General features: G+C 36.9%; 2 protein-coding genes across 2 annotated transcripts; one reads left to right on the top strand and one right to left on the bottom strand.

The window, feature by feature from the left end:
- Positions 1–12,909: 12,909 nt before the first annotated feature.
- On the top strand, positions 12,910–18,798 carry LOC112524494 (CDPK-related kinase 4-like). Its single transcript, XM_025134337.1, has 11 exons — positions 12,910–13,652; positions 15,252–15,382; positions 15,876–15,917; positions 16,033–16,141; positions 16,234–16,312; positions 16,642–16,938; positions 17,040–17,149; positions 17,561–17,665; positions 17,762–17,824; positions 17,903–18,070; positions 18,370–18,798. The coding sequence occupies exons 1-11, from the start codon at positions 13,095–13,097 to the stop codon at positions 18,505–18,507; spliced, it is 1,800 nt and encodes a 599-aa protein (XP_024990105.1). The 5' UTR covers positions 12,910–13,094; the 3' UTR covers positions 18,508–18,798.
- Positions 18,799–18,890: 92 nt separating this feature from the next.
- Positions 18,891–19,913, bottom strand: LOC112524869. The gene has a single exon (XM_025134813.1). It carries the CDS (start codon positions 19,911–19,913, stop codon positions 18,891–18,893), a length of 1,023 nt encoding a protein of 340 aa, XP_024990581.1.
- Positions 19,914–21,144: the final 1,231 nt, after the last annotated feature.

Below are 21,144 nucleotides of genomic sequence, written 5' to 3'. Positions count from 1 at the left end.
GTCTTAATCATTAAGCCCTCCAAAAAGTTGCGCATGTATCAGATCGATGCTGCTCCAATGTTGTAGCATCTGCTGGTTTCACAAAAACTCTCTATTAGCTTCATCCAAACATATCAATAAGTCAACCACAATATTTAGCTTCATAATAACAAATGTATAGAGAAATAAATAAAAATGACTCAAAGTGGGAATGAAAAGAAATTATTATAACTAGAAAGACGTAAAAAGAGTGCTTTATGTGTTAAATTCTCAACACATATCAACTATCAAGAGCTTTATCACACAACACACTTATCTGGATGTAGTTCTTACCATACAACAAATTCACTGGATAGCAAGATTAACAAGGATATTCGCATACAAATTCAACTTTCATCGGATACAAATCTCACCGGATAGCAAGCCTATCGATCAAAAAATACAAGTACAATTACAATATGAATTGAGCGACGAATTAACCTAGTCGGACAATACTATCAAATCACAAAATACTCAGATTCAATGTCCGATGAGTACTTCTTATCGCTTGATGAACAAATTCAATGAGCGATGAGCAAGAAATCTTACAAAGATATCCAGAAATCAATCAAATTCGCTCAAATTTGAGTCAAATTGAATGTAATATACACGATTTGCTCGAAATTCAATCACAAAAACCAATTCAGCAACTAATTCAAGTAGATATCGATCAAATTCACTCAAATTGCTAAGAAGATGAAGAACAGACTCAAGATACGAAAATCACAGAAATCCAAAATTGAATCAATGAATCGATTCAGTTATGAAAATTGTTTAACCAAAAAGTTTTCAATCTTGATTTCGCACACAATTCAATGTAATACAATGATCAAACAGCAAATATTCGATGAAATTAGTAGAAAGATGAAGAAGATGTTCAAGAACACTCAAGAACACTAAGAACAATCCAAATTTCCAGTCTAATTTTCCAGTTTCTCGGCAAATTCAATCTAAATTGCTGCAGTTTGCTCTGATACCTATTATAATTCCCAGATTCTTCAATCAGATTATCACTTTAGCAAAATAGAAAAGATGAATAGTTAGAGAAAATCTTAGACAAAAGTAATTGTATTAATCTTTCAAGAATGATTACAAATGAGAATCCTTACACTAATTACAATTAAGAAAACTATTTATACCTACAACTACTATGACAAAATTAACAAAGAAGAAACACTTGAATACAACAATAAAGCACAAGCTTAAATCCAACAAACTCTCTTTGTTCTGCATGTGAAATGGGAAAGATTACAAGAACTTCACATAAAGAAAAATCTGCTTCTTCTTGTAAATATCCTCTTAGGATGATTCACATGGATCTATGTGGACCAATGCATACTCAATCGCTAGGAGGCAAAAAGTACATCTTGGTGATGGTCGACGAGTATTCCAGATACACGTGGCTGGAGTTTCTAAGATCCAAGTCTAATGCTGGAGTTAATTATCGTATTTATCAAGCGTATTCAAGTTCTTCTATAACTTCCAGTTCAAAAGCTTCGAAGTGACAATGACACTGAGTTTACTAATGAGACCCTTCAAAGTTTTCTTCAAACTGTTGGAATTTCTCATAATTTTTCTACTGTTTGAACTCCGCAAAAAAATGGAGTTGTTGAAAGAATAAACCGGACTTTAGTCGAGGTTGCTCGTACTATGTTGTCTTACTTTGGTCTACCCCTGTATTTGTGGGCTGAAGCTGTATCTACCGCCTGCTTCACGCAAAATAGAACGATCATCATCAAACACTTTCATAAATCTGCTTATGAGTTGATAAATAATTAAAAGGCTAACGTTAAATTATTTCTTGTTTTTGGCTGCAGATGCTTTGTGCTTAATGATCGAGACAATCTCGGGAAATTCGATAAAAAGGCAAAAGAAGGCAACTTCATTGGTTATTTTTTAAAGTCTAAAGCCTTCCGAGTCTACATCAAACAATCAAAGATTGTCATTGAAAGCATCAATGCCAGATTGGATGAATCTTCGACTCTAAACAACTCAGTTCAGGTCTCAATCTACAACAGTTAGCTTATACACAAACTAGTGTAGAACCTATAACAAACAAGACATTGAATTCTGATTCTTTTGTTAAGTCAAATTTAGATTCATTGTTTAAAGACGCATTTGATATAACTTGGGATATTCTTGAAGATTATAAAATATTTGATCTACCCAAGATGAATGAACCAGTGGTCCCGATTCCACAAATTACTGAACTTTCTGGACCATCTGAAGCTGGTTGTTCAACATCAAATGTTGTTCAACATCAAATGTTGTTTAACCTGAATCTGTTGAAGCTACTAAATCCGAGTCTGTTCAAGCGGAGGCACAGACTCAACCAGAGATTGTTCAATCTGTTGATCAATCTGAGTCTTCTATACCTGCTGAGGAAGCTGAAAGTTCTGAGATTCAAGCTAAAGTAGAATCTGATATACGAGCTGAAATTAAAACTGAAATTCAAGTTGTAACTGATGAGTATGATGATCAGAACAACTTAACTGATTTTCAAACCCTACCTTGTACTCACAAGTGGACAAAAGATCATCCCCCTACTCAAATAATTGGTAATGTAAATGATAGAGTGAAAACACGACTTGCTACTGCTAACGAGTGTCTTTTCGTGAACTTCCTCAGCACTATAGAGCCAAAGAAGCCATCTGAAGCATTGCAAGATCTTGATTGGATTAATGCCATGCAAGATGAACTTCGAGAATTTGAAAGAAACCAAGTTTGGAGACTCGTACCGAGGCCAAAAGACAAATCTATCATTGGTACAAAATGGGTCTTAAATTGTTTGAATACCTCGTTCATTAGACCTTGAAAGGCAATCAGAGCGTTGACTAACCCGAAGGCATCATCAAGAACTCGTAATGTCCTTGGTGTGTGCGAAATGTCTTCTTTTGAATGTCCTCTACCCGCATCCAAATCTAGTGATATCCGAACTTCATATCTAGTTTTGAAAATACTCGAGCCCCTTGTATTCATCCAACAATTCATTTATTACAAGTATTCGAAACTTATTCATCACCATACATTTATTTAAGGCTCTGTAATCTACACAAAACCTCCACCTCCCATCTTTTCTTCACAAGCAACACCGAACTCGAGAATGGGCTAGAGATATACTGTATTACCCTTGTTTTTAGCATATCTTTCACGAGAGCTTCAATTTCATCCTTCTTGTAGTGAGGGTACTGGTATGTACCTATGTACATCAACATGGTTTAAAGATAGGACTTGATCTTCAATAGTGAGATCTAAGGTAGGAATGGGGAAGGATGAGTCCCTATGTATTACATATCCTACTTGGAAAACCATGGTAATACGAGTAGGGTGTTACCCGCTTAGGGAGAACATCAATTTTTCCTTATCAGGCTTATAGATGGCTCTTGGAACTAGTGGTTAACCATTTCTACGTGAGATCGTCGTACACAGGATCCCCTCATAGCGTGAATGATACACCATTTACAGAGAATGTAACATCCATGTTTTTGGAAAATTTAATTTTCATGGGTTTAATATGTTATATGATGAAAAATGGACGTGTTACCAAGTTTAGGTGCATTTTGTCATTTAAGCAAAGTTAGGTGGTCAGAGTATAATAAACCGAAGCTGCTTATATTTTGAGCATAAAAACCCCTAAACCTCTTACATCTCATCTTTTAGGTCAATTAAAGAGTTCAAAGGGGAGAGAAATCCATTTTTTTCAAGAGTAGATTGTGTTAAGATCCAAGAAAGAAAAAGTTGGTGTTGGTGGATCGAGTAGCGATGCATTGACCCATGCCCAAGCCTATTAGTAAGATATATATATTCTAGAAGGGGTAGTTATGGTATTTTTCCTCCTAGAGTCTGGTATGTCTGTTAATAAATAGGCATATATAAAAAATTGTCAATCATTTTGTTTAGGAGAGACTAGCCTCTCCAATGCTAGATGTTCCCAGTTTACTTTCCATTTAATCACACAACCGATTACTTCTTTCCTTTGATGATGTTGTTAATCAACTGAGAGGTTGGTTCATAAGATATTGGTATCAGATCATCGATTCCTGATTAGCCATGGCTTTCGAATCTAAGACCCATAAAATGGACTTGGTAGTGAAAGAGATAACAGGGTTGCGTGAGATCATATTCAACTTTTAGCAGTTTTTGCATCAACAATTTAGTAACTTGATAGTGTTGCTTAACCAGAAACAAGAAGAGAGGAGAGCAAAGAATCATTGTTTTTGTTCAACTTTTCGAGAGAAGAGGTATGTAACACTATATCCCAAATAGTCCTCTACACTCCTCCATCAAAACCAGGCAGTTTCCCACAATTGAAGATCAAATCTAAAGGTTCTATCGAGACCAAACCAGGTATCCACTTCCATAACTAGTCAAACAAGAAAGCCCTCCACAGTTACAAATCAAATATGGTGGTTCCACCTTCAACGATGAGAGGGTTTCTCATGGAAAAGTCCTTGATCTCAACCACAAAAATCTCATGATCATAGCAACAATTGGAAATGGAGGAGAAGAAAAAGAAAAGAATAGAAAAAAGAGAGAAAGAATCATTGATAGAGTGGAAGGCAAAAATTGATAAATGAAGAAAGGGCACGAGAATCCATTTTCGACAACGGGGACTTTAATATCACACAGAAATTTTCGGTCCACAATCAGGGATCGGGAAAGTTAGGGTCGCTTCCAGGTCTAGATATAGATCTAGATCTGCTAGATATACATCCCCCATCACCTCCAAAGGAATCAGTTACAATCTCAAATTCGATTAAGAGAAGTGTGGTGAATGGAACGGATTTAGCAATCTGATATTCATCTATTGCAAGAAATCCATCATTAAAGAACCAATGGGTTCAAACCAGCCCACCAATGGCCTGCAAGGTGGCCCAAAGTAGCCTAAGTCCAGTTGATTGGAAACATCGACTGCTCTTGAGCAACACTTCTCACCTCGATCTACCACATGTCATTCATGTGATTCTCGATCAACAAGTCAACATCCGAATTCTGTTCAATGTTGAGTTTGAAAGGTTAATGATTAGACAAGCTCCAATGCTACTTATTGAAGAATCTAATGGCTTTATTCATTATGATGTTTTATGTTTTTTTAGAAACCGTTGCATGTGGTTGATTAAGGAATGCCTCTTCAACAAGGTTGTCAAATTTTCTTTTGGTGGTAAACATTGGTGGGATTGATTTAAAGGTTTTTGTCAGGTTTAATGATGGTGCAAATTTACGGCTTATGTCTTGTCATTATTTTTGAGAGTTTGTGTAGAGGAGAGTCTGTATTAGAGATATGTAATAAGGTTCAGACAAGTGTAGCCAACGATTATCACAATGCCAATTTGGCAATTTCGTAAGCAGAAGCTACAATTCTTGAGTTGGCTCATCAAATTTAGGGAATCAACCTACATTAGAAGCCCATTCCTATGGTTTATTTGATGTGTCTATTCCATTGCACCAGCCTCTTCATAAAATTACCATGGAAGGGAAAAAGGTTTTGAGTTGAAAATTGCTGAGTGTAAAGAGCGAGTTGACAATTCTCCTTACAAGGCGGTCAACAAAGATACAATTCTTGTTATGACTTGGAATGATGGGCAGATACAAGATTCATTGGCAGAATTGGAGCTAATTTGGATTGTGTGTAATCGGCCTCGTACATCTAATGATTCTCAAAGCTAAAATATTGGTGTTGCCATGATATCGTGAAATACACTCGGACAAGCTCTCTGATGTTTGCTAGCATTTTGAAGATTTTGGAATCAAATTTGGTGTCACCGGCGTCTACCGGTGAATCAACGGTGTTTTATGTGAAGATGAAAAAAGTTTGTTGTGGGTATTTAACAAAGTTTAAGGGAACGGATGAGCAAAAGGAGGAAATATAGTCTACTCTGAATCCATTCAAACATGCTCTAGACAACGATTTCCCAAGTTCTCGGGCACATAAGCATGAGGTCTTAAATGCTGAAATACTATCATTACTTGTGGAGAAAGTGACAATTTGGGGTTAGACTATTTTAGACATAGTTACACATCCTGCCAAGCATTTTCAAATAGACATTATTCGTGGGGTTGAAGGATGCATAGTTGTTGGTCTCAGACAAGTTGAAATAGGAACTAAATCATCAAAGATAACAAAATATACGACATAGAGAATACATACACCAATGGTAGTATGCAATTCACAAGGCAAACTATTGAAAAGTTGTGGAACACAAGTTGCAGAACCATTAAGAGCAATTGCAATAGGTGTTTCCCTCGAAGATACTCGACATCCTACTCTACATTATGATACAATTTGGCAAGAGGTTGAAGCACAAGTCATTGAAGTTTTTAGACGATCAACAAAAGTGATGGATGGAACCGGGAATCAAGAACTACGTACAAGACTTGAGGCAGATGAATCAGAGGCAGATGAATCAAAATGGAAATAATTGAAATCCAACATACCAATATTGGGAAAGGAAGTTGCATCAACAGTGGCTGTAGTGGAGGCTCAACAGCAAAAGATGATGCTACAAAAACTTATTTCTATAATCAGATTAGAGCAGGCTTACCAAATTACAAAACTACCCATCAATTTAACACCCTCAAATCTCGAAAGAGCGACTAATTTAAAATTCTCATTAATACAACAAATATTCCCTTTTCTATTAATCAATACTCGAATTACCTCGAATAACAAATTTAAAATTATTACCAACATAAGATAGCCAAAGCCTTACATAAAAACTAAGTTAAAGACGAGTATTACTATAACCCAATAACTGTCGCTATCTCCAAATTTGGAAGATGTCAACGATAAACAATTATATTTCTTGTGCAACTATCTAGCACTCATCTCGTCACGGTGTCGCTAGTGTCATTTCTCCACGGACTTGATGCACATGCTGACAAAGGGAAAATGTTAGGCTTGATGCCTAGTGAGTTCAAGCAGAACCAAAAGACTGCTGATTTAAATCATAATTTCGCAAATGAAATATATTTACCATAAAATCAACATTTTCTGAGATCCACCATTTTTCTTGATGAAAACCCATAAATCAAAATACTCAATTACACAACCGAAATCCAATACTCACACGACCAAGAATAAAGGTATAAAACATTAAAATTTACTCAAGTCTTATATACAATTACCCATGCTTACCCTTGGAAGGGCATAAAAATACGAAGATGATGGGGGAGACACAATTACCATTGATCGTGATGAAACACATAAGTAAGCCATAAATCAATATTATATAAGCATCACTAACGAATAATCAATCATTAAGATCAACCCTCCGGCTTTTAGAGTTTAATGAACTGACAAGCTCAACTAATACAAGTTTCTTGTTTGTGGAGTTCCCAACATCAACCATATAGGCCCTTACCTTGAGATCTCAAAGATTATAGTTAAGCTAATTCACTGAGAAATTACACTATATGGTTATCGGCCGATGCCCGACTTTAAGAATCCACACCTTGTCGCCTATTAAGACCCAGTGCCTATTTTCAAACTACAATAAGCTAGAAATTACATTATATAGTCATTGGTCGATGCCCGACTCCAAGAGTCCACACCTTATTGCCTATTGAGACTCAATGCCTATTTCAAGCAACAACATGGGGATGAACTTCCAAATCAAAGTCGACTAATATGCCTATGAATCCATTGCATTACAGTCTAAAATTACACGATGCCAATTAAAAGACTGGCTCACCCAAAGTGTGTAATATATCAAATAAATATGTCATAACTGCATGTAACTCTAAAGGTTCGACATAGAACAACATAAACCAGACAAATGTCCCCAAGATTCATTTGAGCAAAAACCGAGCCAAAAGCTCAATAATATAACTAACTACTTAATAAAAGTCATCAAAAGGAATAAAACACATTTAGCCAATGTTTATGCAAACATATATTCCAAAGACATGATTGACTAAAAAACCCCTCATTGTAGAGACAAACCATTTTCCAAATGAAATTATAATCTTATACTTCTAAAATGTCTCATGACAATAACATGCAATCTCCAAACGGTTTATAAAACCAAATATACCAAAATGCATTAATTTAAAAAATCTCCTTTTGTACAATAAATCACCAAAGGTATACATTCTTGAATTTTATTTAATAAAATACCCAAAACCCCAAATACAATTATTTCACACGATTTGTTAGCCCAAACTTACCAAATATGAAAACTTCATCAAATACTAATCACATTCGATAAATATCAAGTAAAACACACAAATACTTCAAAATGCACATTTTGGCATGTACATAGTTTTCTATAAAGTAACTTGAATTCACTTTGCTAGATTTAAGTTAAATCTAGGTTCACCCCAATCTTGAGCTTCCATTATGAAGACTTTAGAGCCACAAACATCCATCACAAGATACTATATCTTGGTCATAAAGCGACCTAAAATATACCAAGAGTAACTCTCAAAATCATATTTATAACAAAACCCTAGATATAATGCAAAACTCCCAAAATCTTACCTTTTTAAGAACATGAAGATCCCAACACAAAATCTTGGTTAGATTTTTTCCAAAGATGGTCCTCAAGCTTCTAATTTTAGTCCCAAGGTTACTAAAATCGAACTTGAGGAGAAGGGGGGTGCGGAGAATAAAGAAGAAGGAGGGAGGTTGCAAGTGAGAAAAACTCGGCTAGAACATGTATAAACAAATAAAAGCACGAGCTTCCTGTCGGGCGGCTTAGGTCTTCTGGTCCCAAGATCGCTCGATCCCTTTCTCCTCATGTCCCTTCCACTAGGGTGAATTTCTGCCCACGCCTCACCAAGCCAGGCACCTTTACATGCGCCATAAGGTGCCTCGAATGTGTCCCTAGCCACCGAGTGCATTTTCTTGAGCTACATAAAAGGGTGGAACAAACAGTGGGATATGCGACCTTTCCCGCGGCTTTAGCCACGTGGAAAGTCGTTAGAGGCATTGAAACCCCAAAATTCCACTAAGATTTGGTCCTAAAATCACCAAATGGACATAGGGTCTTAATTGAAATATTAAACCACCAATAACTTGCCATTACGTGAAAACCAATAAAATCCAAAAAATTCTATCTTGAAAAGAGAACATGAAGAATTACGGGTGTTACACGTGACACATATATAAATGGTATATCTATAAAAATGACACATCTCCTTTTCTTTCTCTCCGGTTTAAGAAGATAAAAGATTGTTCATTTACATTTCTTCCCTTTCTTTTCATTAATTCTTTCTTTTGTTTTCCTTTCTAGTATTTTCTCTCACTTTCGTTATGTTCTTTTCCTCCCAAATTTAAGAGCAGAATTTTAAGGTTTACATCTCTCTCTCTCTCTCTCTCTCTATATATATATATATATATATATATATATATATATACTAGATTCAATCCCGTGTATTACACGGGGTAATTTGAAAAAATTAAAGCATATCAGGAACCTATCTTACAGTTATGAATGATCAACAAAAGTACGATGTTACTTCATATTTGTACTCTTGAAATAACTTTGAAGTATAACTCTGAAGAATAACTCTAAAAAATGACTCTTCATACTTGAATTTAAAAATGAAACTATATCAATAATTAGTTAAAATAAAGGTAACCCTAGAATAAAATTAAATTTTGAAATGAAACTATATCAGTAAATTGAATTTAAACTTATAAGTAAATTTAGAATGACTCTTCAGACTTGTACGCTTGAAATAACTATGAAGTAAAACTCTTCAGACTTTAGAGCTTTGTATAGGCAAACCAGAAGTTATGCATGCACTATGCAGAGGCACTACATGGTTCAATGTAGAGGATTTGCATGGTGCTATGCAAATGATCTACATGGTGATCCGTCTGGAAAAGAAGACTTTAGAGTTTGGGTGAGCTAACTCTGAAGAATGACTCTTCATACTTGTACTCTGGAAATAATTCTGAAGTAAAACTCTAAAGAATGACTCTTCAGACTTGTACTCTTGAAATAACTCTGAAGTATAAAATCAGTACCATTAAATCAGAGTTCAGACTTTAAGTTTGAAAAAAAAACTTCAGATTTCAGGTGAGCTAAGTCTAAAAAAGAAGACTTTGGAATTCAAGTGAGGTAACTCTGAAGAATGACTCTTCAGACTTGTAGAAGACTTCAGAATTCAGACTTCTAAGTCTGAAAAAGAAGACTTTAGACTTCTTTTTCTAAGTCTAAAAAAAAGAATCCAGGATTCAGACTTGTAAATCTGAAAAAGAAGACTTCAGAGCTCAGACTCCAGAGTTCGGGTAAGCTAAGTCTGAAAAAAGCAGACTTCAAAGTTCTGGTGAGCTAACTCTTTAAAATGAGTCTTAAGACTTAAACTCTTGAAACAACTCTGAAGTATAACTCTAAAGAATAACTCTAAAGAATGACTTCAGACTTGTACTATTGAAATAACCTTGAAGTATAACTCTTAAGAATAACTCTGAAGAATGACTCTTCAGACTTGAATTTAGAAATGAAACTATATCAATAGTTAGTTAAAATGAAGTTAACCCTAGAATAAATTGAATTTAGAAATGAAACTATATCAGTAAATTGAATTTAAATTTAGAAGAGCGTCTATGTCAAATCTGAAGACGAGGTCTGAAGATCTTGAGTTCAGAGTTATTCAAATACCCAATATCTTTTAAAAAGACCCCATGGTAAAGTTTGCATCATACAAAGCAAGACCAACCAGAACCCCTGTGGGCTCACCAACCAAAAGTAAGGTCAACCAAAGGCCCTCTGGTCAACCAGAGCCTCTGGGTCAAAAAAAATATTAAATACTTAAATAATTTGAGTTTCATTAACAAACAGAGACCCTCTGGTTAAACATGAAAATCAACCAGAGCCCCTCTGGTTCCTTTATGACGGATTGGAATATTTTTCAAGGTTCAAATAAACAACCAGAAACAAAGCCATCCAGAAACCAGACCAACCAGAGGGGATCTGGCTTACAAGACTAAGTCTAAGTCTTAAAAACTTATCTTCAAAGTCTAGATAAGTTTATTAAAAGACTTGTACTCTTGAAATTACTCTAAATTAAAACTCTTCAAACTTCAGAGCTCTGTATAGGCAAGCCAGAAGCTCTGCATGCACTATGCAGATGCTCTGCATGGTGCTCCATCTGGAAAAAAAATACTACAGAGTTCAGGTGAGGTAACTCTAAAGAATGATTCTTCAGATTTGTACTCTGGAAATAACTCTGAAATAAAACTCTGAAGAATGACTCTTCAGACTTATACTTTTGAAATAACTGTGAAGTATAAAATCAAACCTATTAAATCAGAGTCCAGATTTCTAGGTATGAAAAAAAAAAGTCTTTAGAGTTCAGAATTCAAAGTTCCAGTGAGGTAAGTTTGAAAAAGAAGACTTCGGAATTCGGGTGAGCTAACTCTGAAGAATGACTCTTCAGACTTGTACTCTTCGGAATTGTAGGAGACTTCAGATTTCAGACTTCTAAGTCTGATAAAGAAGACTTCAAACTTCTTTTTCTAAGTCTAAAAAAAGACTTCAGGGTTCAAACTTCTAAGTATGAAGAAGAAGACTTCAGAGTTTAGACTCTAGAGTTCAGGTGAGCTATGTCCGAAAAAGCAAACTTCAGAGTTCGAGTGAGCTAACTCTGAAGAATGACTTCAGTCTTGTTCTCTTGGAATAACTTTGAAGTAAAAAAAATTCAATAAATTGAATTTAGAATAAAATGAAGTTAACTCTAGAATAAAATTGAATTTAGAAATGAAACTACATCAATAAATTGAATTTAAACTTAGAAGTAAATACCATTTTTTTTGGGGAATCGGTTACCACACGAATTAATTAACCCAAGAATAAAATCAATTGCATCCTAAATTAGTGAGATTGTGAATAAGATGACATATGTCAATCAAATGAGTATAATTGAACTGTTAATATAAATTGTGTCTAGATACATTCAAATGCATTTAATTGAACCACTAGTGTAAATTGTGTCTAGATACGTGTTTAGGCGGGAAAACAAAAAAACCGACTCACCAGAAGATGACACATGTCACCCAAGTTACTTATTTATTATAAATATAAATATAAATAATCTAGGTGTAATATCATCTCTTTGTCTTAGATGGTAGTGTCATCAGTTTCGATTTATTGGTTTATACGACAACAAAAATAATGGTAGATGACGGTGCCTTAGTTTTATGTCACCTGCTTGTTTTGCCTTAGATGATAATGTTATCAAGTCCAGTTTATTGGTTATTCGACAACATTAATGATGGGAGACAATAGTGTCTTAATCTTTTGTTATCTGGTTTTGGCTAAAGATGATCACACTAAATTGCTTGCGTTTGGTTCAACCTTATTTGTTCAGTTCTATGCATTGATTTATGATTTCTCAAGTTTGTTTGGGTTTTTGTTGGCTCCCAATTAATAGTCTTCCATTTACAGTGACATCAATAAACTTGACTTTAATTGTATGGTTTAGATTATTTCATTCGATATCGTTATTTGTTTGGTTTTCAAATCTTTAAGATACGAACTACATATGAGGTGAAAACGTATAACATAGTTCACAAGGAGTCGTGTAAATCTATAACATACAGATCCAACTCGTATGCAACCTAAGTACATAAATAAAAATAACATTCGTGGTCCTTGTATTTTCAACTCTAAAAAATTGTGTGTTAAAAGAAGAACGTTTTTCTTAAGAAATTGCAAAGAGTTGATTTATTAATTTGTGTATTTATTTATTAATAATAATTGTTGGGTTGATATTTATGTTGAAAAAGCAAAAAGTAGATGACATAATAAAGGGTTGATCCAGAAATGAATAATTATGATCGGACGGTGGGGATTTGAGTTGTTGCAAGATGGTGGTAACGTTTGCTTGTTCAAAGTTTACGGCTTTATGAATCTTGACTGCTTACTTACTGTTAATCCGCAATCAAACCCATTTGAATTTCTGTATATTTCTTGTAATCATCTACGTCTACATATAAAACACTCCAATCCAAGTATTTAATGGTCACCAATCTGCGTTTGGTGATGACTATGAAATTGTCGTAACAAACCTACCAGTGGACTTTTGAAAACGATCTTGCCACCGGACTGACTAAATCGTAGCCCTTGATGGGGCATTGCTGTAGCAAAGACGCCGTCGTAGACTCGGTCGTCAAAGATGACAATAACGCCGGATCCACCGTCCCTAACCGACCACGCAGTCCCAGACCGTCTGCTGTTGTTGCTAACGGAACAAACGGGAGGTCAAGTAGCAATACTCCGACTCATTCCTTCACCGGAAGTCCATGGCAGAGTACGTATCCAGCGGGAGTGCCTCCGACGCCATCACCAGCGAGGACACCGAGGAGGATGTTCAAGTGGCCGTTCCCACCTCCGTCTCCGGCGAAGCCGATCATGTCGGCGATTCTGACACGGCAGGGTAAGGGAAAAGGAAAGGGAAACACGACGCCGACGGGAACGGGAACGGGGACCATACCGGAAGATGAAGGGGGAGATGGAGAGAGAGCGCTGGATAAGAGTTTTGGGTACCAGAGGAACTTTGGGTCAAAGTATGAGTTGGGGAAGGAGGTCGGAAGAGGGCATTTTGGTCATACTTGTTGGGCCAAGGGCAAAAAGGGAGCTCTCAAGAATCAGCCTGTTGCTGTCAAAATCATTTCCAAAGCTAAGGTGCCTTACTTCATACCCTTTTTAGTTCTTCACTCAATTTGAGTAAATTGAACTTATTTCTGGAATTAGATGGATGATGAGTAGTGATGAACTGTTGAAAGTTGATCTAATTGACGCAGAATTGCACTTAGGGCAAATTTTTGCTTAATTACAGTACTAACATAATAGTAGCATTTTATATACAAGTTCTTGTTATAAAAAAAAATTCTATCTTTGTTTTCTGATGTAAAAGATCACAGAATCGGAGGTTTATAGGATGTTGTTTTTGGAACTTATATCTCGAGTACTTATGAGAAATTCAGTCGTTGAATCCATATGCATGGCGATGATAGGGAGAAAGAGAAAATTTTGAGTTGTTATCTAGAGTTATGAACCTGTATGACATTGGCCCTCAATGGCACTCATCGTGTACAAAAATGGTATCAAGGAAGTAACTTGAAATGATATTTTGTAACATAAATGATGCCTATTATCATCCAGGCAAAATTCGAAGGTTAGTAGCATGATCATGCTTTGGAATTATTTGATCCACTCGATTTTGGATAACTGTAAGATGATGCATTTATTTTGCACTGGTAACAGACTGCTCTGCTAATAACATGATGTTTCTTGGCTCATGGTTTCATGTAGAGGCTGATTACAGTCTTTGTAGGCTAAATGTAGGGTAAATGTAGCCATTATCAAGTAGTTGCAACAAACGTGTTAAAATTTGATCCTATATATCTCGTTGATTGAAATTCAAGCCTTGTTCAGCAAATAGATTTTCTTTGGCTACTATGGTTGGGAATGCATCTCTTTCCCACACTTTTCACAAGCCAGAGGTGCTCATGAAACAGCCGCTCTACTATTTGCGGTAGAGGTCAGGTCTGCGTGCATCTTACCTTTCCTGGATCCCACGATGTGGGATATACTGGGTCGTGTGGTTTGGTACCTTCGTAAGAAAGTTGTTTCTACAATTCCTGGTGTCATCGTTATTATACCTCCTTCCCTACTTATTTTCATTCCCCACCTAATGTCATCAATCATAATGCTCTTATCAGAATTTGGAGCAGTCGTATGTCCTAAATTGATATTGTTCAAGTAATGGAAAACAGTGAGTCATCTGGTGGTTTAAATCAGACTCTAAAACAATAAACCTTTCATGCCAAGCTAGTTAAATCTAATTACAGAAGAAAGAAAACATTCGACGGGATGAATTGCTTGAAAAGTTCAAGTGGAATTTGCGCTTCTTATCTGCCTAATTACTCGTTCACGATAGCTTTAGCATGTGAAAATGCTATCACTTCACTGGCCTCCTCGTGGCCTCGTGGGTTGTTCTTGATCATCTAGCATTTGGAGACTGACTTTATCGCCTTTTTAGTAGTCGTCTACACAAGGAAGATACACAAATTTCAGCGTAAATGAACTCATGCAGTTGTTTCTAGATTCAGATATCAAAGATCTGAACTTTAGCGTTTCTTGCTATTGATGACATAGATCATTATGCTGTCATTTGTTACCAAAGTACATATTAGGAATGCAAAATTTATTTGTTTCCACGGCTCGTCAAAATATGATTCTAGCAGTATCGTTGATAACAGATGGCTTTTGTTTTGGCAGATGACAACAGCTATATCAATTGAAGATGTACGGAGGGAGGTGAAGTTATTGAAGGGCTTATGTGGACATCAGCACATGGTCCAGTTCCATGATGCATTTGAAGATGATCAGAATGTATACATAGTCATGGAGTACGTATCTTCATCTCATCTTGTTCTCAACCATCGAGTTTTAGCATATCTGTCTTTCTCCCTTTCACACACTTCTCATTACCTGAGGGTCTTTACGGAAACAATTCTTCTTCTCTTTAGGGTAGAAGTCAGGTCTGTTTACATCTTCGCCCCTCCCCCCCCTCTCGACCCAACCGCCAAGTGGGATATACTGGGCTTGTTTGGTTTGGTTATCTTTCAACTAGGAACTTCCTTCTTTAGCTTTAAATATATATGATATGTTTATTTTCATTGCTAGTATAAATTCTATTACTTGCAAATGTATTTAGGGAATGTCTCTCATCTTTGGGTTCTCCTATGTGCTATCTTCAGTTTTCTTCACTTTTCCTACGAGTGTACTTGATTCAACTGGTCGTGTAGTGGGCCTTTTCACTCTTGGTCAACTTCTTTTGTGATCATGTGGTTACTGGTTGGTTTTGTCTTCTGATATCAACACATTTACATTTTTTGACAGACTGTGTGAAGGGGGAGAACTTTTGGACCGCATTTTATCCAGGTGATGATGAAATGCAGATAGATATTAATGCAACGGCCTGATTTGGCTGTCTTGCTGCAGATGCTATTTGTTTTTCTTAGTTTTTGATGATGTTATTACCATTCTTTTATTGCAGAGGTGGAAGATACACAGAAAATGATGCTAAATCCATCATTGTCCAAATTTTGAGTGTAGCTTCCTTTTGTCATCTTCAGGGTGTTGTGCACCGTGATTTAAAGCCAGAGGTACGTATCAGTTCAGATTTGTTTCGATTGATTGATATCTCTATTTCTCGTGCTAACATAGATATTAATGCAACGATCTGATTTTCGGGCAGAACTTTCTTTTCAGCACAAAAAATGAAGATTCTCCATTGAAGGTTATAGATTTCGGTTTATCCGATTTTGCAAGACCAGGCAAGTTCCAGTTCTTACATAAGTTCTTCCCTTCTTTCCTAGCCTGTTAACTTGCCTCAGAAAACTTGCAGCTAACTGGAAATCTAATGTTGATGCATTTGTTTATCAAGTTTCCAATGCTCATCACTTTTTGTTAACCCATTCCAATATCACCTCTTAGTTTTTTTTTTTTTTTTTTTCATTAAGAAAATTATTTAAGAAAGATGCAGAAAAGAAAAAAAATCCAAAATGCGATCAAAATGCTTCATCTATTACTGTGATAAATAAAAACCTGAAAGCATTCTTTCTGTTGATCATAAATTAAAAGATACTTTCATGTGCATCTGCAGACCAACGGCTGAATGATATTGTTGGCAGTGCATACTATGTTGCACCAGAAGTACTCCACAGATCATACAACGTGGAGGCTGACATTTGGAGTATCGGTGTTATAACATATATACTATTATGTGGAAGCAGACCGTTCTTTGCTCGAACAGAATCTGGAATCTTCCGTTCTGTGCTGAGGGCTGATCCTAATCTTAATGACTCACCTTGGCCTTCAATATCTCCAGAAGCCAAAGATTTTGTCAAAAGACTTCTTAACAAGGATCATAGGAAACGAATGACCGCCTCCCAAGCCTTGAGTAAGATGTTTGTTATTTATATTTTGTTTCCTTAAAACATTTAGTAGCGGCTCCTATCAGGTGTTGTAACGTTCCAAGAACTGGTAAATGACTACCTGCAGCGCACCCGTGGCTATTAGATGAAAACCGAGCTGTGCCTTTAGACATTCTGATCTACAAATTAGTCAAGTCTTATCTTCGAGCCTCCCCTTTAAAGCGTGCAGCACTCAAGGTATCTTCTATCTACCAATAGATTTTCTTGTTTTAGGCTATATTTGGCAAACTAGTAGATAAGCTAGTTGTTGGCTGAAAAGCTAGCTGTTTTCTACTGGTCAAGTTTGGTAGCTTGCAAGTAAGCTTGATGACAATGTAAATCAACCTGAAATGACATGTTGAAAAATTAATTCTAAAAATATGAGGTACATAATTGGAAAAAAAAATGGAAAAAAGCCCAGGAGCTTATTGAAGTGGCTTTTCAAAAAGTTAGCTTATGGCTAACCAAACGGGGGTTTTGCAATAAGCTGAAAAGAAAGCTTGCTTATGGTAGCCAAACACGGCCTTGGGGACAAGGCGAATGTTTCTATTCTATGGTTGATGTTAGACTTTATGGTATAATTGTATGCTTGTTTCTTGATGTTGGAAGGCTCTTTCAAAAGCTTTGACTGAAGATGAGCTTGTTTACTTACGGGCTCAGTTTGATCTCTTGGAACCAAAAGATGGGTGTGTTTCTCTAGACAATTTTAGAACGGTTAGTACATATTCTTGATGGTGGTCATACTTTTTGTTCTTTTTCGTCTGTTTTAGCGCACGAAACTTTCATACCTCACATAGACGAAATGTGCAGGCTCTGGTGAAAAATTCAACTGCTGCCATGAAAGAATCAAGGGTCCTTGATATCTTGGATACAGTAAGAAAGATTTCTTGATGTTGTAAGTCTAGATTCACATGTTTGCATGTAACACTCATTGGTTTCTTATGGTTGAAGATGAAGCCTCTATCTTATACTCGATTGACGTTTGAGGAGTTCTGTGCTGCCGCAATTAGTCCACATCAACTCGAGGCTCTTGAAGGATGGGAAACAATTGCCAGTACAGCTTTCGAATATTTTGAACTAGAAGGAAACCGAGTTATTTCAGTAGATGCATTAGCACAGGTGCTTGTTTGTTTTTTCTTTCAACCTAGTTTTTGGGTGTTTCCTTGAAATCAATCCCTGTCTCTCGGAGTCAGAGATAATGACGCATACATCTTACCCAAAAACCCTACCTCCAGGTGGGTATACCGACTTTCTAGGTAAAGTTTGCTTACATACCCAGAGACTCTACCTACGGGTGGGATATGCCGAGTCTGTAGGCGAGGTCTGTGTACATTTAATCCATAGACCTTATCTTCGAGTGAAATATACTGGGTTTGTTTGGTTTGATGAATTTTAAGTATCATAAAACACGGATGCAGGAAATGAACGTGGGGCCATCAGCGCACTCGATACTGAAGGATTGGATAAGAGGTACGGATGGGAAACTCAACTTTCTTGGATATGCCAAGCTTTTGCATGGTTTGACGATTCGTAGCTCCAACACAAGGCATCATTAAGAAAGATAGGTTGTTATTCTTGTTTGTTTATTCATAATTTGTTTCGGACGCATAAACAAAAAGGGCAGCAATGGGGAAAACCGAACCGAAAAAAGATAGGGCGATGTCGATGAGACGAGACTGATGACATTTGTGGTTGTCAAAATTGATTTATTGTGAACTGGTGTTTATTAAAATTGTAAAGGAAGGGTCAGTTTATTTTTTTTCCAGATTAAAGATTTATTTGTATCATCAGGATTGTCACATTACAAACAATGTTTATGATAAATTCACAGATTCTAGAGGGCTTAATTTGACCAATTAGTCTCGATCTATATCCCTTCTGTATAAAAACTGATTCCAACTAACAGGAAAACTAGCTAGAAAAAGAACCACAATGGCCTTCAACCGGTTGGTAATGGTCTCTTTGCCGCCCACGGCCACCCACCTCCGCCCTCTGCCGCTTGCTGTAACCAAGGATTCAACTGGCCGGAGCAATGGCTTCCTGTTTCCAGTGCTTCCATAATGGGCTTAATCACCAAAACAATCTCCCCAACGGCAGCAGAAACCGCCACGCTCACAATCAACCCCAATGAAACCCCATCAAAACCAATATCTTCCCGCATCCATAACGACTCCGCCCCTAGAAACAACGTCTGAATCAAGAGTGCCATCATCACCGTCAGGCCAAGCATGTTAATTCTTACCCTAATGGTTTTATTGATCACCATGGAAACCACCTTCCAACAAGATACCAACAACCCCATCGAGTATATGATTGCAAAGACACAAAACGAGATACTGCTTAGTAATGGGAACGTGCAAATCATCCTATTGTTCCCGAAACTGTCGACAGAAAACAATGAAGTTCGGGTCATAACCATTGGCAATTGCTCCTTCAATGGCGTAAAGAACAAGAAGAGTATCTGCAGAATCAACGGTGGTAGACTCATTACGATAACAATGAGAACAGACCATTTTTTGGCCGGATTCCGCTGCTTGATGGAGACGTTGATCAGATAAAGTAGAGTAACAAGAAAACCAGGCTCGAGAAAACCAAGAGAAAGCACGACTTGGAGTTTGCAGAAATTGTCTTGTTTCGAGAAGGTTAAGGATGACAAGAAAGGGAAAAGGAAACGTTGGCGTATGAAGGGGAGGCGGAGGATCTCGTTAGCAGCCCAACATGAGATGAAGACAACGAGGAGCAGACGGACGGCCCAGAGGCTGTTGAAACTCCGGAGGTGAAGGGAAGCTCGGGATTTGCGGCGGAGGTGAAAGATGCAGAAGAGGGAGACGAGAGAGAGGAGTAGAACGACGGCGATAACGGAGAGGGTTGCAAAATCGGAGGCAGTGAGATTGGATGGAAGTAATATAAGGAAGGATGCATGTCGGCCATAGTAATCGGTGGCAAAGACTGATTTTCCCATAGAAGAAAATGGAAATGGCGGTGGCGGTGGCGGCGTGGTCACGTAATAATGAGGGGAAGGGAGGAATTGAATAGGCCGGATAGAGGCAGTAGGATGCTAGCTGGTTTTCTTGTTTTACATTCATGTGATGTGGCTTCAGCTTGGTAACCTTCACCGGGATATCCGTACATTCCAACCACGGATATGGACTGCAACATTCATGTCAGAGTGTTGCACACTTGCACTTAAACGGTCGACCATGACACTTTCCATTTATTTTAACGAAACCAGCTTGTATTAATGAGCAACTCATTTACTTGTCTACTAACACCCTTTATCGGAACGGACCCCTGATCATCAAGCATAGACCGAATACGACATATAATATCACCACAACTTTTACATCTGTCTCAAAATTGTCCCGAGTGAATCCCAAATCAATCGCCCATGCTATTAGCATCGAGGAGTGCTAGAGCTTGACACTCACAAACAACCGGCAATCCGGCAATAGGCTTGGATCGAGCGGCTACAAGCTCTCCTTGGGCATCACAAAACACCACTCTGAATCCGGTCTCCCCATTGATCGGGATGACAGTCGTATCGGTATTACATTTAATGAAGCCATCGGGCGGGGAATGCCATACCGTCAGGGCTCTGCCCACTTTTCATTTTTTTCACCATAAAATGAGTTTTATTTTTTCAAAAATATGTTTGTTTTTAATTCGTTTGACAATTAACGACTTATGATTGATTAAGACAGACTTAAACATATTTAAAGTAAAGAACATCCAAATGATTATTGAGATTTTGTTTGACGAAAAGCTTTTATGTATATTGTTCTTTTGACATGTTTTGATTTCAGATTTCAAGTTTGTTGTGAATTTCTTATGCATAATTATATGATTCAAAAGTTATGAACAAATGCAAAATTGTTAATACCAAAGGTACGGATATGTCAAAATTAAAATTGGAGGTTTAATGAAATTTCTTAGTACATTGGAACATGACATTATAATACATCAATCACTATTTTATGTTTGTAACATTTATGTGACATTTGTTTTTTAAGAGGTGCTGAAGTCTGAAGTCTTAATTCACTTCTGAATTTTAAGAGGTGGTGCTGAAGTCTGAAATCTGAATCAATCAGACTGTTTGTTTTTACGTCTGAAGTCTGAAATCTGAATTAGTAAGACTGTTTGTTTTTGTAAACTGAGACAAACGACGTAAGGAGGCGATAGAAATAAGAGGTTTT

The sequence above is a fragment of the Cynara cardunculus genome (genome assembly GCF_001531365.2).
Source record: "Cynara cardunculus var. scolymus isolate 2C chromosome LG 13, CcrdV1, whole genome shotgun sequence".
Taxonomy (NCBI): domain Eukaryota; kingdom Viridiplantae; phylum Streptophyta; class Magnoliopsida; order Asterales; family Asteraceae; genus Cynara; species Cynara cardunculus.
The sequence above is the reverse complement of the archived record's forward strand: the minus strand, read 5'-3'. Positions and strand labels throughout refer to the sequence as shown.